The sequence below is a fragment of the Oncorhynchus keta genome, chromosome 25, assembly GCF_023373465.1.
Source record: "Oncorhynchus keta strain PuntledgeMale-10-30-2019 chromosome 25, Oket_V2, whole genome shotgun sequence".
In the NCBI taxonomy this organism is placed as follows: domain Eukaryota; kingdom Metazoa; phylum Chordata; class Actinopteri; order Salmoniformes; family Salmonidae; genus Oncorhynchus; species Oncorhynchus keta.
Window position 1 is genome coordinate 23,286,649 of NC_068445.1, and position 13,251 is coordinate 23,299,899.

Sequence of the window (13,251 nt, forward strand, 5' to 3'; positions counted from 1 at the left end):
TACAGTTATTAGCCTTTGTTTTGAATAACTATGAACATGGTGTACTTGAATAAAAGGTTTAAAGAGCTGTGGGTGGTGAAGAGCAACATGTAGCCGATGGATGGAGAACCATACATGTTTTCCTTAACAACCAAATTGGGGAGAGATAACCAAATGTGTTCAAAAACCAAAATAACCTTTTGTTGAATTTGAAGAAAGGTTTAGAGAAGAGGTGGTTAGACACAGTGGGTTACCCGACATGGAAGATGAAGATGCCCCATTTTTGGAGGAATTGAGTGTAATCACTCATCAGCTGATCCATACATTATTTGCGAAAAACATTTGTTGTTTCCACAACTAATGACTGGGAGAGACAAAACTATGGCGACATCAGACAGACGGTCACGACTGGACAGAGACATCAATCAGCATAATAAACTGTATTATCAGAGTTGTGCAGGTTCCGAGTGAAACCAACAACAATATCCGTTCAGCAGAAGAGAAACCTGGTGTGTCATTATTGTGGGATTTCTGGTCACTGGCAAAAATAATAGGATAAGCAGCATCAGTCTACGTGAAAATGGACTCAAGACAACAGCCCCAATGCTGATGCAGACATTTAAGAAGCCCTCTCCGGCTCAGCAGCAGAGTTTTCTGGATGATGTGGAGGTAAACTAACAGACCCCCTATTACTTCCAATCTCAGCTGGTGTACATATGAAATCAAATGGAATATATGTGAACATGATGGTTAACAACTTTGCAATACATTTTCTTTAGTAGATACAGGTGCTGAAGTCAATGTATTGCCCATATCTTATGCAAAACATACAGTGGGGCAAAAAAGTACTTACTCAGCCACCAATTGTGCAAGTTCTCCCACTTAAAAAGATGAGGCCTGTAATTTTCAACTATGAGACAAAATGAGAAAAAAACTCCAGAAAAATCACATTGTAGGATTTTTAATGTATTTATTTGTAAATTATGGTGGAAAATAAGTATTTGGTCAATAACAAAAGTTTCTCAATACTTTGTTATATACCCTTTGTTGGCGATGACAGAGGTCAAACGTTTTCTGTAAGTCTTCACAAGGTTTTCACACACTGTTGCTGGTATTTTGGCCCATTCCTCCATGCAGATATCCTCTAGAGCAGTGATGTTTTGGGGCTGTTGCTGGGCAACACGGACTTTCAACTCCCTCCAAAGATTTTCTATGGGGTTGAGATCTGGAGACTGGCTAGGCCACTCCGGGACCTTGAGATACTTCTTACGAAGACACTCCTTTGTTGCCCGGGCAGTGTGTTTGGGATCATTGTCATGCTGAAAGACCCAGGCACATTTCATATTCAATGCCCTTGCTGGTGGGAGGTTTTCCCTCAAAATCTCACGATACATGGCCCCATTCATTCTTTCCTTTACACGGATCAGTCGTCCTGGTCCCTTTGCAGAAAAACAGTCCCAAAGCATGATGTTTCCACCCCCATGCTTCACAGTAGGTATGGTGTTCTTTGGATGCAACTCAGCATTCTTTGTCCTCCAAACACGACGAGTTGAGTTTACCAAAAAGTTATATTTTGGTTTCATCTGACATTCTCCCAATCTTCTTCTGGATCATCCAAATGCGCTCTAGCGAACTTCAGACGGGCCTGGACATGTGACGGGCCTGGACATGGCTTAAGCAGGGGGACACGTCTGGCACTGCAGGATTTGAGTCCCTGGCGGCGTAGTGCGTTACGGATGGTAGGCTTTGTTACTTTGGTCCCTGCTCTCTGCAGGTCATTCACTAAGTCCCCCCGTGTGGTTCTGGGATTTTTGCTCACTGTTCTTGTGATCATTTTGACCCCACGGGTTGAGATCTTGCGTGGAGCCCCAGATCGAGGGAGATTATCAGTGGTCTTGTATGTCTTCCATTTCCTAATAATTGCTCCCACTGTTGATTTCTTCAAACCAAGCTGCTTACCTATTGCAGATTCAGTCTTCCCAGCCTGGTGCAGGTCTACCATTTTGTTTCTGGTGTCCTTTGACAGCTCTTTGGTCTTGGCCATAGTGGAGTTTGGAGTGTGACTGTTTGAGGTTATGGACAGGTGTCTTTTATACTGATAACAAGTTCAAAACAGGTGTCATTACAGGTAACGAGTGGAGGACAGAGGAGCCTCTTGAAGAAGTTACAGGTCTGTGAAAGCCAGAAATCTTGCTTCTTTGTAGGTGACCAAATACTTATTTTCCACCATCATTTGCAAATAAATTCATTAAAAATCCTAGAGAGATGTGAAACAAACCGTTATCAATTTCTCTTGGTCCAATGAAGATTGATGCAGGAGTGTGGATAGGCTCATTTGAACAACCTATTTTAGGTCTTGATGTTTTATGCAACTTGACTCTACATTGAACATTTCTGAAGGGAAGGTGACATGGCAAATTAGACAACTGCAGGGCTCTACAGTTCAGAACCATCCTATTTGGACTACAAAAACAAAATGAGTGTGGAACTTTCAATAAGGAACATGTGTGCTTGACAGGTGTTGTACCACCTTGCACAAAACAATATCCCATTAGCAAGGAAGCTATGGACACTACTAAAGTAGTGATTAAAGATCTATGGAACATGGGTATAGTTGAAAAGACACCATGCAATCCAGCTACTCTCATGTATCCTCCAGATACCACATTACTTGAACACGACTGTTGTGAATTGGTTTTGGATCAGCTCTCTGATAAGTTTATAGTCATTCTTTGGAAAACCGTGAGTTTATCTTATACACAGACAGTTCAATCATTGTGGGGGGGGGCTGGGCAGTTACTACAGTGGACAATGTGATAGTGACAGGTATGTTACCTGCAGGAACATCAGCACAGGTCGCGTAATTGGTGGCTTTGACAGAAGCATGTAAACAAGCTGAAGGAAAAACAGCTAATATCTACAAAGACTCAAGGTATGCTTTTGGTGTTACCCATTATTTTGTAAAAATATGGAAAAACAGAGGATTCATGACATCACTGGGAGCTCCTGTGAAGAATGGACCAGAGGTTAACAACAATTTTGAGACCACTTTTGAGATCTGGGGAAAACTTAAGAAATGTTCATTTTTGGGTGTAGATAACATTTCATTCAAGTGCGCACCAGCAAGACACTTACATGGCTAGCAGTGTTTCTGTAGCACACGTGATTGCTGAGTTTGCTAAACAAATCACTACTGGATTGATGCAAATAATCATGATCTCATTCTGCCAGGTAGGCATAGACTACTTTGAAGTAAACATTTAATTGAGAATATTTTTATGAAACCCTTTCCAACTACCAGAAGGCAGTTGTCATTAGCATCCTCGCAAACGACTACACAAAGCGGTAGACAAACGCGCACAAACGTGGGGATTCACGAGCAGTTGCCTCTTCAGAAAGATGAAGGAACATACGAATCACTTAGGCTACGCATTTCGTCCATGACATCATAATCTTTGGCAAATTAATTGATTCCCTACTAAGTTCAAGACATAATTAAATATTGTTGAATTATGTTTTAATGTCTGGATTACGTCCACATTCCCTGCATCGCAAATATTATAGGGCCTTAACTATTAATAAAGCTCCTCGTTTTATTTCCCGTAACAAAAAACTGCAGAGCCCCCACACAGTATCTGGAACATACATGTAATGCCTGCAAAATGTCATAAAGCTAAAACAATCCCCATGTGTTCCATTTCATAAGTTAGTTTCAACTTCTGATGTAGTGATGAGGGAGGGCTGCTGGTTTCTCTTTAACCTCCTCCTGTACCAATCAGTAATGGGTAGAAGTTGTCATTGTAACCAGATTACCCCTCCCCGAAACACTATCCATTGTAAAGAAAAACAAATCTGACCTTAGATCAGTTTCTAAGGGTAACAACACCCTACTCGTATCAAGCATGTCCTTAAGAACCTCTCTGCTGTCTGTGTAAATCAGAAGAACCATTAAGTCCACTGGCACAAGGCTCTATCAGACACAGACCATAAAGCTTGGCTTTATTTTTGCTCCTTCTCCAGGAGCACAGTGTGCTGCAATCTATCCCTATCTGTGTGTGTGGAGAGATCTGATTGAGAACACTGTAGCTGCCAATGCTGCAGTTGCTTCGCTTGTATCCTTGGGATGTTGCAGTTGGTTCGCTTGTATCCTTGGTTGTTAAAAAATAAAAATGTATTGTTGACGTTATCTATAGTAGTTAGTAGGGATGCACAATATATTAGTAAGCATATCGGAATCGGACGACATTAGCTAAAGATGCCAACATTGGTATAGGCCCGATGTCTAGTTTAACGCCAATGTTAAAAACCGATGTCAAAGCTACCGTGGATACATATATGAAGTAGGTGCATGACGTAATGACGCCACGTAAAATCCTAACCTACCCCACACAATGTCTGCTGTGTGGATCGAGCATCCAACAAGTCCAGCAGTCATTTGAAAGAGTAACAACATTTCAGCGAGACAACTCAAAAGGCGAAATCCATTTAAGCCAATATGGCGTTGGTAATAAAGCCTTTGTTCGACCGCAACTTCTGGGGTAGCTAGCTTTAGCTTGGTATCTAGCTAGCACCAATACAACCAGCCTGAAAATAATGACCAGCAGAAACTGCAGTCATGTTCATTATTCTAAGCAATGATTTAGGAATCCTTGTGATTAAGTATTAGCTAGGTTGCCACTTGTTGTTCGCCTACTTAACCCTGTTGCCCAAAGCTAACGTTATAAGCAGCCAGCTAGCTTCATCTGGCTAGTGATGCTCGACCGGACCGGGTTGTGAAGTTAGCCACAATAAGGATTAGGCACTAGTGGAATTTACGGTTCGCCTTTAAAATAAAACTGTCATTGACTGATGCAAATGAACAAATAGTAGAATTATGCAATACTTTTATTTTGAAGGCTAACCGCAAAGTCCACTATTGTGGCAAATCCTTATTGTGGCTAGCTTCACAGATGGGTCCGACCATAAATTAGGGTTATTTTAGATGACACCCAGCTATAAAGTTAGCTAGCTAACTATATAGCTACCGAAACAGATTGTCGTTGACACGTCAAGTATCTTTTTTGACACGCAAAAACCCAAACGGCGTTCCATAGAAATCCTGGTTGAGAATGAAACGACTGAACAACGAAACAGCACAGCAAGTAAGTGAAAGAAAAAGGTTTTGATTATGTTTTACTGGTAATGGGGACATATGGAAATGCCAACAAAGTAACTTTTCAGTCAGTGTAGTGTGTGTGTGTAACCTTTATTTACCTAGGCAAGTCAGTTAAGAACAAATTCTTATTTATAATGACGGCCCGGACGCTGCTGGGCCAATTGTGCGCCTCCCTATGGGACTCCCAAACACAGCCAGATGTGATACAGCCTGGATTCGAACCAGGGACTGTAGTGACGCCTCTTGCACTGAGATGTAGTACCTTAGACCGCTGCATCCATGCGTGCGTGTTACCTATTTACATGTGCTAGAATGCTTAAAAAGGACGCTAAAATGTTAAATATCGGTTATCAGTATCGGTATTGTTTTTTTTTGGCAAGGAAAATATCGGTATCGGCCAAAAATGTCATGTCGGTGCATCACTAGTAGTTAGTACCAGTATTACCATCATTAGCAACGCTAATGTGAAGATATTTTACCTTGTACGTGAAAATAAACGTAACAGAATACAAAACCTAATATCTCTGACAAACACACACATACTGCATGAAAAGAGCAGTGTATGATTTCCATCCCTCTTGGAAGAAGCACAGGATACTGAACAAATGCAGCAGACACTTCTGAGAGCGATGCGTAAACAGTAGCCTGCGGTGTTGTGACAGCATGAGGTTGAGCCATAGCCTGAGGCAGAATTATCTGACTTGCATTTTCTGCACAAATACTGTACCTACAGTGAGTGTACTGTACCGAGTCTATGGTGTACATCCTAACAGTGAAGCTGGCCTCTATTGAGCAAGACATTAACCGATGGCCAGTATTGTAGAGTAGTGAACTACATGTAGTTCAACTAATAATTTAACTACATCTTGCAGTAGCTTGGTGCTAGTTGAACTAAGTTCAGATCTTGGTAGTGTTTTTTGTAGTTAATTACTATTTGCCATGTATCTAACTACTGGACCTACATTACTTTTTTGGCAAAAATAAAATATGAGTAAAGTAGGAAATGGCATGAGACCTTCCTCATTCTCACTTGAAACATTGTTTTAATTTAGCCTATTAAACACAAACTTTCTGTTAACACTTAACTCCAGAATGATCTGTTCTTGCAATTTCAGGTCTATGATATTTAAGATTTAGATCTAGCTATTTCGGGATAAATAATCATGATGTAGTGAACTACGTTTTCAAAGTTACTTCATGTAAACTAAACTCAGCAAAAAAAGAAACGTCTTCTCACTGTCAACTGCGTTTATTTTTTATCAAACTTAACATATGTAAATATTTGTATGAACAGAACAAGATTCAACAACTGAGACAAACTGAACAAGTTCCACAGACATGTGACAAACAGAAGTGGAATAATGTGTCCCTGAACAAAAGAGGAGTGGGGGTCATCTGTCCTTCCTGTCTCCCTGTAGAGGTGTCTTAGGCATCTCACAGTACGGACACTGCAATTTATTGCCCTTGCCACATCTGCAGTCCTCATGCCTCCTTGCTGCATGCCTAAGGCACTTTCACACAGATGCGCAGGGACCCTGGGCATCTTTCTTTTGGTGTTTTTCAGAGTCCGTAGAAAGGCCTCTTTTAGTGTCCTAAGTTTTCATAACTGTGACCTTAATTGCCTACAGTCTGTAAGCTGTTAAGTGTCTTAACGACCGTTCCGCAGGTGAATATTCATTAATTGATTATGTTTTTTGCTCATTAATTGTTTGTTTTGTTTTTTTTACACCTTTATTTAACGAGGCAAGTCAGTTAAGAACAAATCTTATTTTCAATGACGGCCAAGGAACAGTGGGTTAACTGCCTGTTCAGGGGCAGAACGACAGATTTGTACCTGGTCAGCTCGGGGATTTGAACTTGCAACCTTCCAGTTACTAGTCCAACGCTCTAACCACTAGGCTACCCTGCCGCCCCGTTCATTGAACAAGCATGGGAAACAGCGTTTAAATCCTTTACAATGACGAGCTGTGAAGTTATTTCGTTTTTTACTAATTATCTTTGAAAGACAGGGTCCTGAAAAAGGGACGTTTCTTTTTCTGCCGTGTTTATATTACTCGTAAGGGTAGCTTTAGTGTAGCTTACCTTCTTCCAATGTTAAGTGACTGGTATCTTGGTAAACTATTTTCAGAGTAGCTTTCCAAAACACTGCCAATGGCTAGTTTCTGCATTCCTAAGACCTCACAAAACACAGATAGAAGAGTCTGTCGACAGACAGCTCAGGGATATTTGGAAAGGTGGCAGAAAGGGGTTGCGTCTTTGAGTCTTATTTTTGCCTTCATTATAAACAGCCTGAGTGCCACTGACTGTGTAGGTGTGGTGCTCGTAGTTAAAACCTTGTCGTCAGTTGCATTTACATAGTTCCTTTTTTCTAATGCTCTCTTAGAAGCACAAAGACACCTTTCACCTAAATGCCCAATACAGTAAAACAAATCCTGTGTTATACAGTACCAGTTAAACAGTACCAGTTAAACATTTTGACACACCTACAAGGGTTTTTATTTTATTTGTACTATTTTCTACATTGTAGAATAATAGTGAAGACATCAAAACTATGAAATCATGTAGTAACCAAAAAGTGTTAAATCAAAATATACTTTAGAGATTCTTCAAACTAGCCACCCTTTGCCTTGATGACAGCTTTGCACACTCCTGGCATTCTCTCAACCAGCTTCATGAGGAATGCTTTTCCAACAGTCTTGAGGGAGTTCCCACATATGCTGAGCACTTCTTGGCTGCTTTTCCTTCACTCTGCGGTCCAACTCATCCCAAACCATCTCAATTAGGTTGAGGTTGGGTGATTGTAGAGGCCAGGTCATGATGTAGCACCATCACTCTCCTTCTTGGTCATTGTCCTGTTGAAAAACAAATGACAGTCACACTAAGCGCAAACGAGATGGGATGGCGTAGCGCTGCAGAATGCTGTTGTAGTCATGCTGATTAAGTGTGCCTTCAATTCTAAATAAATGACAGACAGCATCACCAGCAAAGCATCCCCACACCATAACACCACTTCCTCCATTCTTCACGGTGGGAACCTCACATGCAGAGATCTTCAGTTGGCCTTCTCTGCGTCTCACAAAGACACGGCAGTTGGAACCAAAAATTTGGACTCATCAGACCAAAGGATAGATTTGCACCGGTCTAATGTCCACTGCTCATGTTTCTTGGCCCAAGCAAGTCGAAAGTCTCTTCTTATTAGTGTCCTTTATCAGTGGTTTCTTTGCAGCAATTTGACCATGAAGGCCTGATTCACGCAGTCTCCTCTGAACAGTTGATGTTGAGATGTGTCTGTTACTTGGACTCTGTGAAGCATTTATTTGGGCTGCAATTTCTGAGGCTGACAACTATAACTTATCCTCTGCAGCAGAGGGAACTCTGGGTCTTCCTTTCCTATGGGACTCATGGGAGCTAGTTTCACCAAAGTGCTTGATGGATTTTGCGACTGCATTTCAAGAAACATTCAAAGTTCTTGAAATGCTCCACATTGACTGACCTTCATGTCTTAAAGTAATGATGGACTGTCGTTTCGCTTTGCTTATTTGAGCTGTTCTTGCCATAATATGGACTTTGTATTTGACCAAATAGGGCTATCTTCTGTATACCATCCCTACCTTGTCACAACACAACTGATTGGCTCAAACACATTAAGGAAAGAAATTCCACAAATTAACAGGGCACACATGTTAATTGAAATGCATTCCTGGTGACTACCTCATGAAGCTGGTTGAGAGAACGCCAAGAGTGTGCAAAGCTGTCATCAAGGCAAAGGGTGGCAATTTGAAGAATATAAAATATATTTAGATTTGTTTAACACTTTTTTGGTTACTTTTTTGATTCTATGTGTTATTTCATAGCTGATGTCTTCATTATTATTCTATAATGTATAAAATAGTAAAAATAAAGAAAAACCTCTGAATGAGTAGGTGTCCAAACTTTTGACTGGTACTGTATACATCCACACTATGAGGTTGTAATAATACTGTGTAAATTATGATAATGTCCTTTAGATAGCCTGGCAGGTAGGAGCGTTGGGCCAGTAACCGAAAGGTTGCTGGAACTAATCCCTGAGTTGACAAGGTAAAAATCTGTCATTCTACCCATGCAAGGCAGTTAACCCACTGTTCCCTGGGAGCCGATGACGTGAATGTTGATTAAGGCAGCCACCCGCACCTCTCTGATTCAGAAGGGTTTGGTTAAATGCGATAGACACATTTCAGTTGAATCCATTCAGTTGTACAACTGACTAGTTATTCTCCTTTCCCTTTCCTTAGTGTAAGAGCTGTTAGAAACAACTGCCTGAAATTTCAGCCTGTTTTGGTGAGATGGATTTTTTGCCTGTCTGGTGACATTACCAGGTGGTAAATTAGTTAATAGACCAATGAGAAAGAGTTCCACACCTCTCTGCCAATAACAGCTCATTTGTAATTTCCCCTCCTAACTCAGACCTCTCCCAGAGAGCCCTAGAAAAATTCTTGCTTGAGAAATTGCTCTTTGATAAGAAGCTATTTTTGTTTCTTTTTGACCATTTAATTGAAACCAATCACAGTAAGGTATTTAATTGTTACTTAGTTGTTACCCAGAAATTATATTTAATATTGAGATAAAAACAGCTGCATTGGACCTAAGGGAAGTTACAACAACCCATATTATGGTTTTAATCTGATTTCAGTCATCTAATCCTATTGCACAAATAGCAGTAACACCATTTGTTTGGCCTCTATAGTGAACCATGGTATTTCAGAAAGAAAATATGTTTAACCAGGGAGTTGGATTTCAGTGTATCTAACCAACAGGAGGCCTGCCTGAGGAGAATAACGTGTCAACTGGCTAGAAACAGAAGCATGCCACACAAAGGATAACAGTATGTGGCCAGACATTACAATACAGAATCAGGATTTCAGATGCCCAATAAAGAACAATGTATATGTGTTTACAACTGGTGCTTCTTGTAGTGTCAGTATGCCCTTGTCATTTCACTTCCACCATTTCAGTGTCTGAACAAACATTTTTGCCAAAATGTGCCATAATGCTGCTTTCTGAGAGGAAATGAACATTTCCTCTTACTTACAGTGATGATAGCTTTGCTGAGACACAGAGAGCCCCTGCAGCCGTACTCCCGCTCATCCTCTGACTTATAGTAGCTCAGAGTGTTGTTCTTCAACACTACCCACCGGTCCTGCCATCCGTGAATGTAGTTGGTCCACTGTCAACAAAACATAAGAGCAGATAGTCAAGCCTACAACTCTACTAGCGGTGTACTTACAGTAGGACAGGGGTCATGTATTTAGTTTCACACACTATAGATGACAATGATTGGTTAAATTCATTTCCTGGTTAATTGAAAGAGAAGTAAGTGGGTGTTGCATATCCCACAAAAGGATGCTATTAAATGGCCAGGGACTGACATTAAAGGTCACCCTATTGCTTGAGGCAAGTGAACTGCACAGTGGAGCCTGCTTTGATGTTGTCCCATTGGGCATGTGATCAAATAAAATAACAACCAATCTGCAAAGAATTCCAGTAGCCTAAAACTAATCTTTCTGATTCCTCCCCATGTGTAGATGAAAGGCAGGCGATATATTGCACTTCTGTGTATAAATAGCTCATTTAAATTTTTGGTCAACTGATCAGAATCCTCGAGCAACCAAAAAAAATACTGGGCAAGTACCTTTCAGACTAATGTCAATCCCTGATTGCAATTTGGCCCAGGCAGCTTGTTATTAGTAACAGCGGCCATTTGTTTGTTGTACCTATTGGCTGATAGTAATTTAGATTGACAATGTTTTGATCAATCTGACCCAACCATTGTACACCATAGGGAAGTGTACAATGGGCACATCAAACTTTGAATAAAAGCTAGCAGGTATTTAGTTATTGTAGTTTTAGCATAGTGTTTTTTAGAGGATCAAGTCCTGAATAAAGATACATTGTTTGTCTTACCTTGCTTAGGACGCCACCGAGTTCAACAGGCTGCCCAGATTCGGGATCCACATCTTCATCGGAGCCCGACGAGTTCGAACTCTTCTCCGACATTTAACAACCAAGTTGTTGGTAGTTACCTAGAGGATAGCGTTTACCACGAGCAAATTAAAATACACAAATTGATAAGACTTGGCCTAGCGAGTGTTGCCAAATCGGTTAGAGGGCAAACGTTGTAGAAAAACATGAGACAGTAGAACTAAGCAAGCCACTCCTGATTGTCTCTGGCATGCAATAATTGCATGGTTAGCTAACTAACGTAGCGTTAAATCCACAACTTCTTGCGGGCAATGTGTTTCGATAGCAACACGACAACGTTTGCTATCTCAAGTTAGCTAGAAGCAAATACAATGCATTTAGCTAAAGCTAGTTAGCTGGCTAGCAATCCAGTCAAAACGCAGCAGTCAAAATAGTCCTTCTGTTTAAATGCGCCATATCCTCTACGATCAAATACACATGGTAAATCCTTTCAGAGACGCCCTCAGACTCCGAGAACTAACAGTACGATAGCTAGCCTCCCCGCGAATCTGTAGTGCGCTGTCATGAACGGGACGACCCAAACCTGTTTGCCTCCGCCTGTGGTTGTTCGGTATCATCGCCGCTATGCAGAAACGGCGCAAAATATATGATCTCTAAATCAAAATCACTTGCTACGATGTGATATTTCATTGTTTGAATAAATTAATCACGTTACATAGAGAGATCATATTAATAAATCAACAACACTGGCTCACCTGTTAAAGTTTATGTAGATGGACATGTATTGTCAAGGTTTTGTTTATCAGCGCTGTAGAGAAGGTTGCAATTGCGGCCGCAATTCGGGGCGTTCCTGGATGTTGGGCATTACTGCATCTTCTTCTTCAGTGAGGTTTAACAGCGGTTGGCATACAAATTATGATGATTATGATTACCACCAACAACTTGACCGGGATATACATCCATTATACTTTGATCCACAAAACAAAATGGAGAAATTATATCAACAATTACCAAACCTTAACCTTACACTCATTAATACCCACAACCCTATTTCATTATTTAAACCCATCTGGCTCTTTTCCCCAGGCCAACAGGACACCACCAACCAAAACACCCTATAACTCTTCTGAAGTCAAATATGGTACCCCCAAAAACTTCTCTGCCACCACAACATCTAATTTCTGTGACCTACGTTCCATCTCTGCTGTACAGTTGATAACCATAGCTATGAATGTTAATCCTATCAGGATCCCTCACCCTGACCCATCTCCCTCTACTTTTTTCAGTGTGTGAATATGACACCCTCTGCACTACTCTAACCCTGGTAACCTCAACCTGCCTCTCTCGCACCGGACACTTCTTTCTGATCCCCAGCACCATGGCCACCTCTACAATGAACACATACGCTTCTTTCCCCAATACTGCACATTCCTTTTGTCTCATGCCCTTCTGCACACTTCTCACACACTGCTGCCACTCCCCCCTACACACTGCTGCCACTCCCCCTACACACTGCTGCCACTCCCCCCTACACACTGCTGCCACTCCCCCCTACACACTGCTGCCACTCCCCCTACACTGCTGCCACTCCCCCTACATTGCTGCCACTCCCCCTACACACTGCTGCCACTCCCCCTACACACTGCTGCCACTCCCCCCTACACACTGCTGCCACTCCCCCCTACACACTGCTGCCACTCCCCCTACACACTGCTGCCACTCCCCCCTACACACTGCTGCCACTCCCCCCTACACACTGCTGCCACTCCCCCCTACACACTGCTGCCACATGCCCATAAACTTGACACCTGTAACAACGTAATGGGTTCAGCACAAAACCTTGTACGGGATAACTGAAATATTCTAACTTTCCTGTATCGGGCAAAGACTCAACATCAAAACTCAAAAGAACAGGCAATGACTCTCACCAGTCACGCCACCCAGTCTGCATCGCACCAAATGACGAGCATCACAAACACCGGGAATCTTCCCCTTCAGCTGGTCCACCTTCACCGCTACCCCAGTAATCACTCCTTTCAATGGCGCCCTATTCCTAAGAGCAAAGCAATAAACTGATCTCGCTCCCTCTGGGCAGAAGAAACATACACAAATATCACAAGCAAATATCACGTGTTACCTTCAATGACTCAGCTGCACCC

The 13,251-nt window shown here is 41.7% G+C and overlaps 1 protein-coding gene across 4 annotated transcripts in view; it reads right to left on the minus strand.

Moving 5' to 3' along the window:
• The window catches only part of LOC118377293 (ceramide transfer protein-like), a 41,485-nt gene extending 29,496 nt beyond the window's left edge, over positions 1 to 11,989 (minus strand). For 2 of the 4 annotated variants that reach the window (XM_035764161.2, XM_035764162.2), the window contains exons 1-2: positions 11,075 to 11,685; positions 10,203 to 10,337 (exon numbers count right to left, since the gene is read on the minus strand). In XM_035764161.2, the coding sequence (XP_035620054.1) occupies positions 10,203 to 10,337; positions 11,075 to 11,167 (228 nt within the window). In that variant the 5' untranslated portion in view covers positions 11,168 to 11,685. Of the gene's footprint in view, positions 1 to 10,202; positions 10,338 to 11,074; positions 11,695 to 11,847 lie in introns of those variants that run through there. The other 2 variants (XM_052478939.1, XM_052478940.1) reach the window with 2 other exon arrangements.
• Positions 11,990 to 13,251: the final 1,262 nt, after the last annotated feature.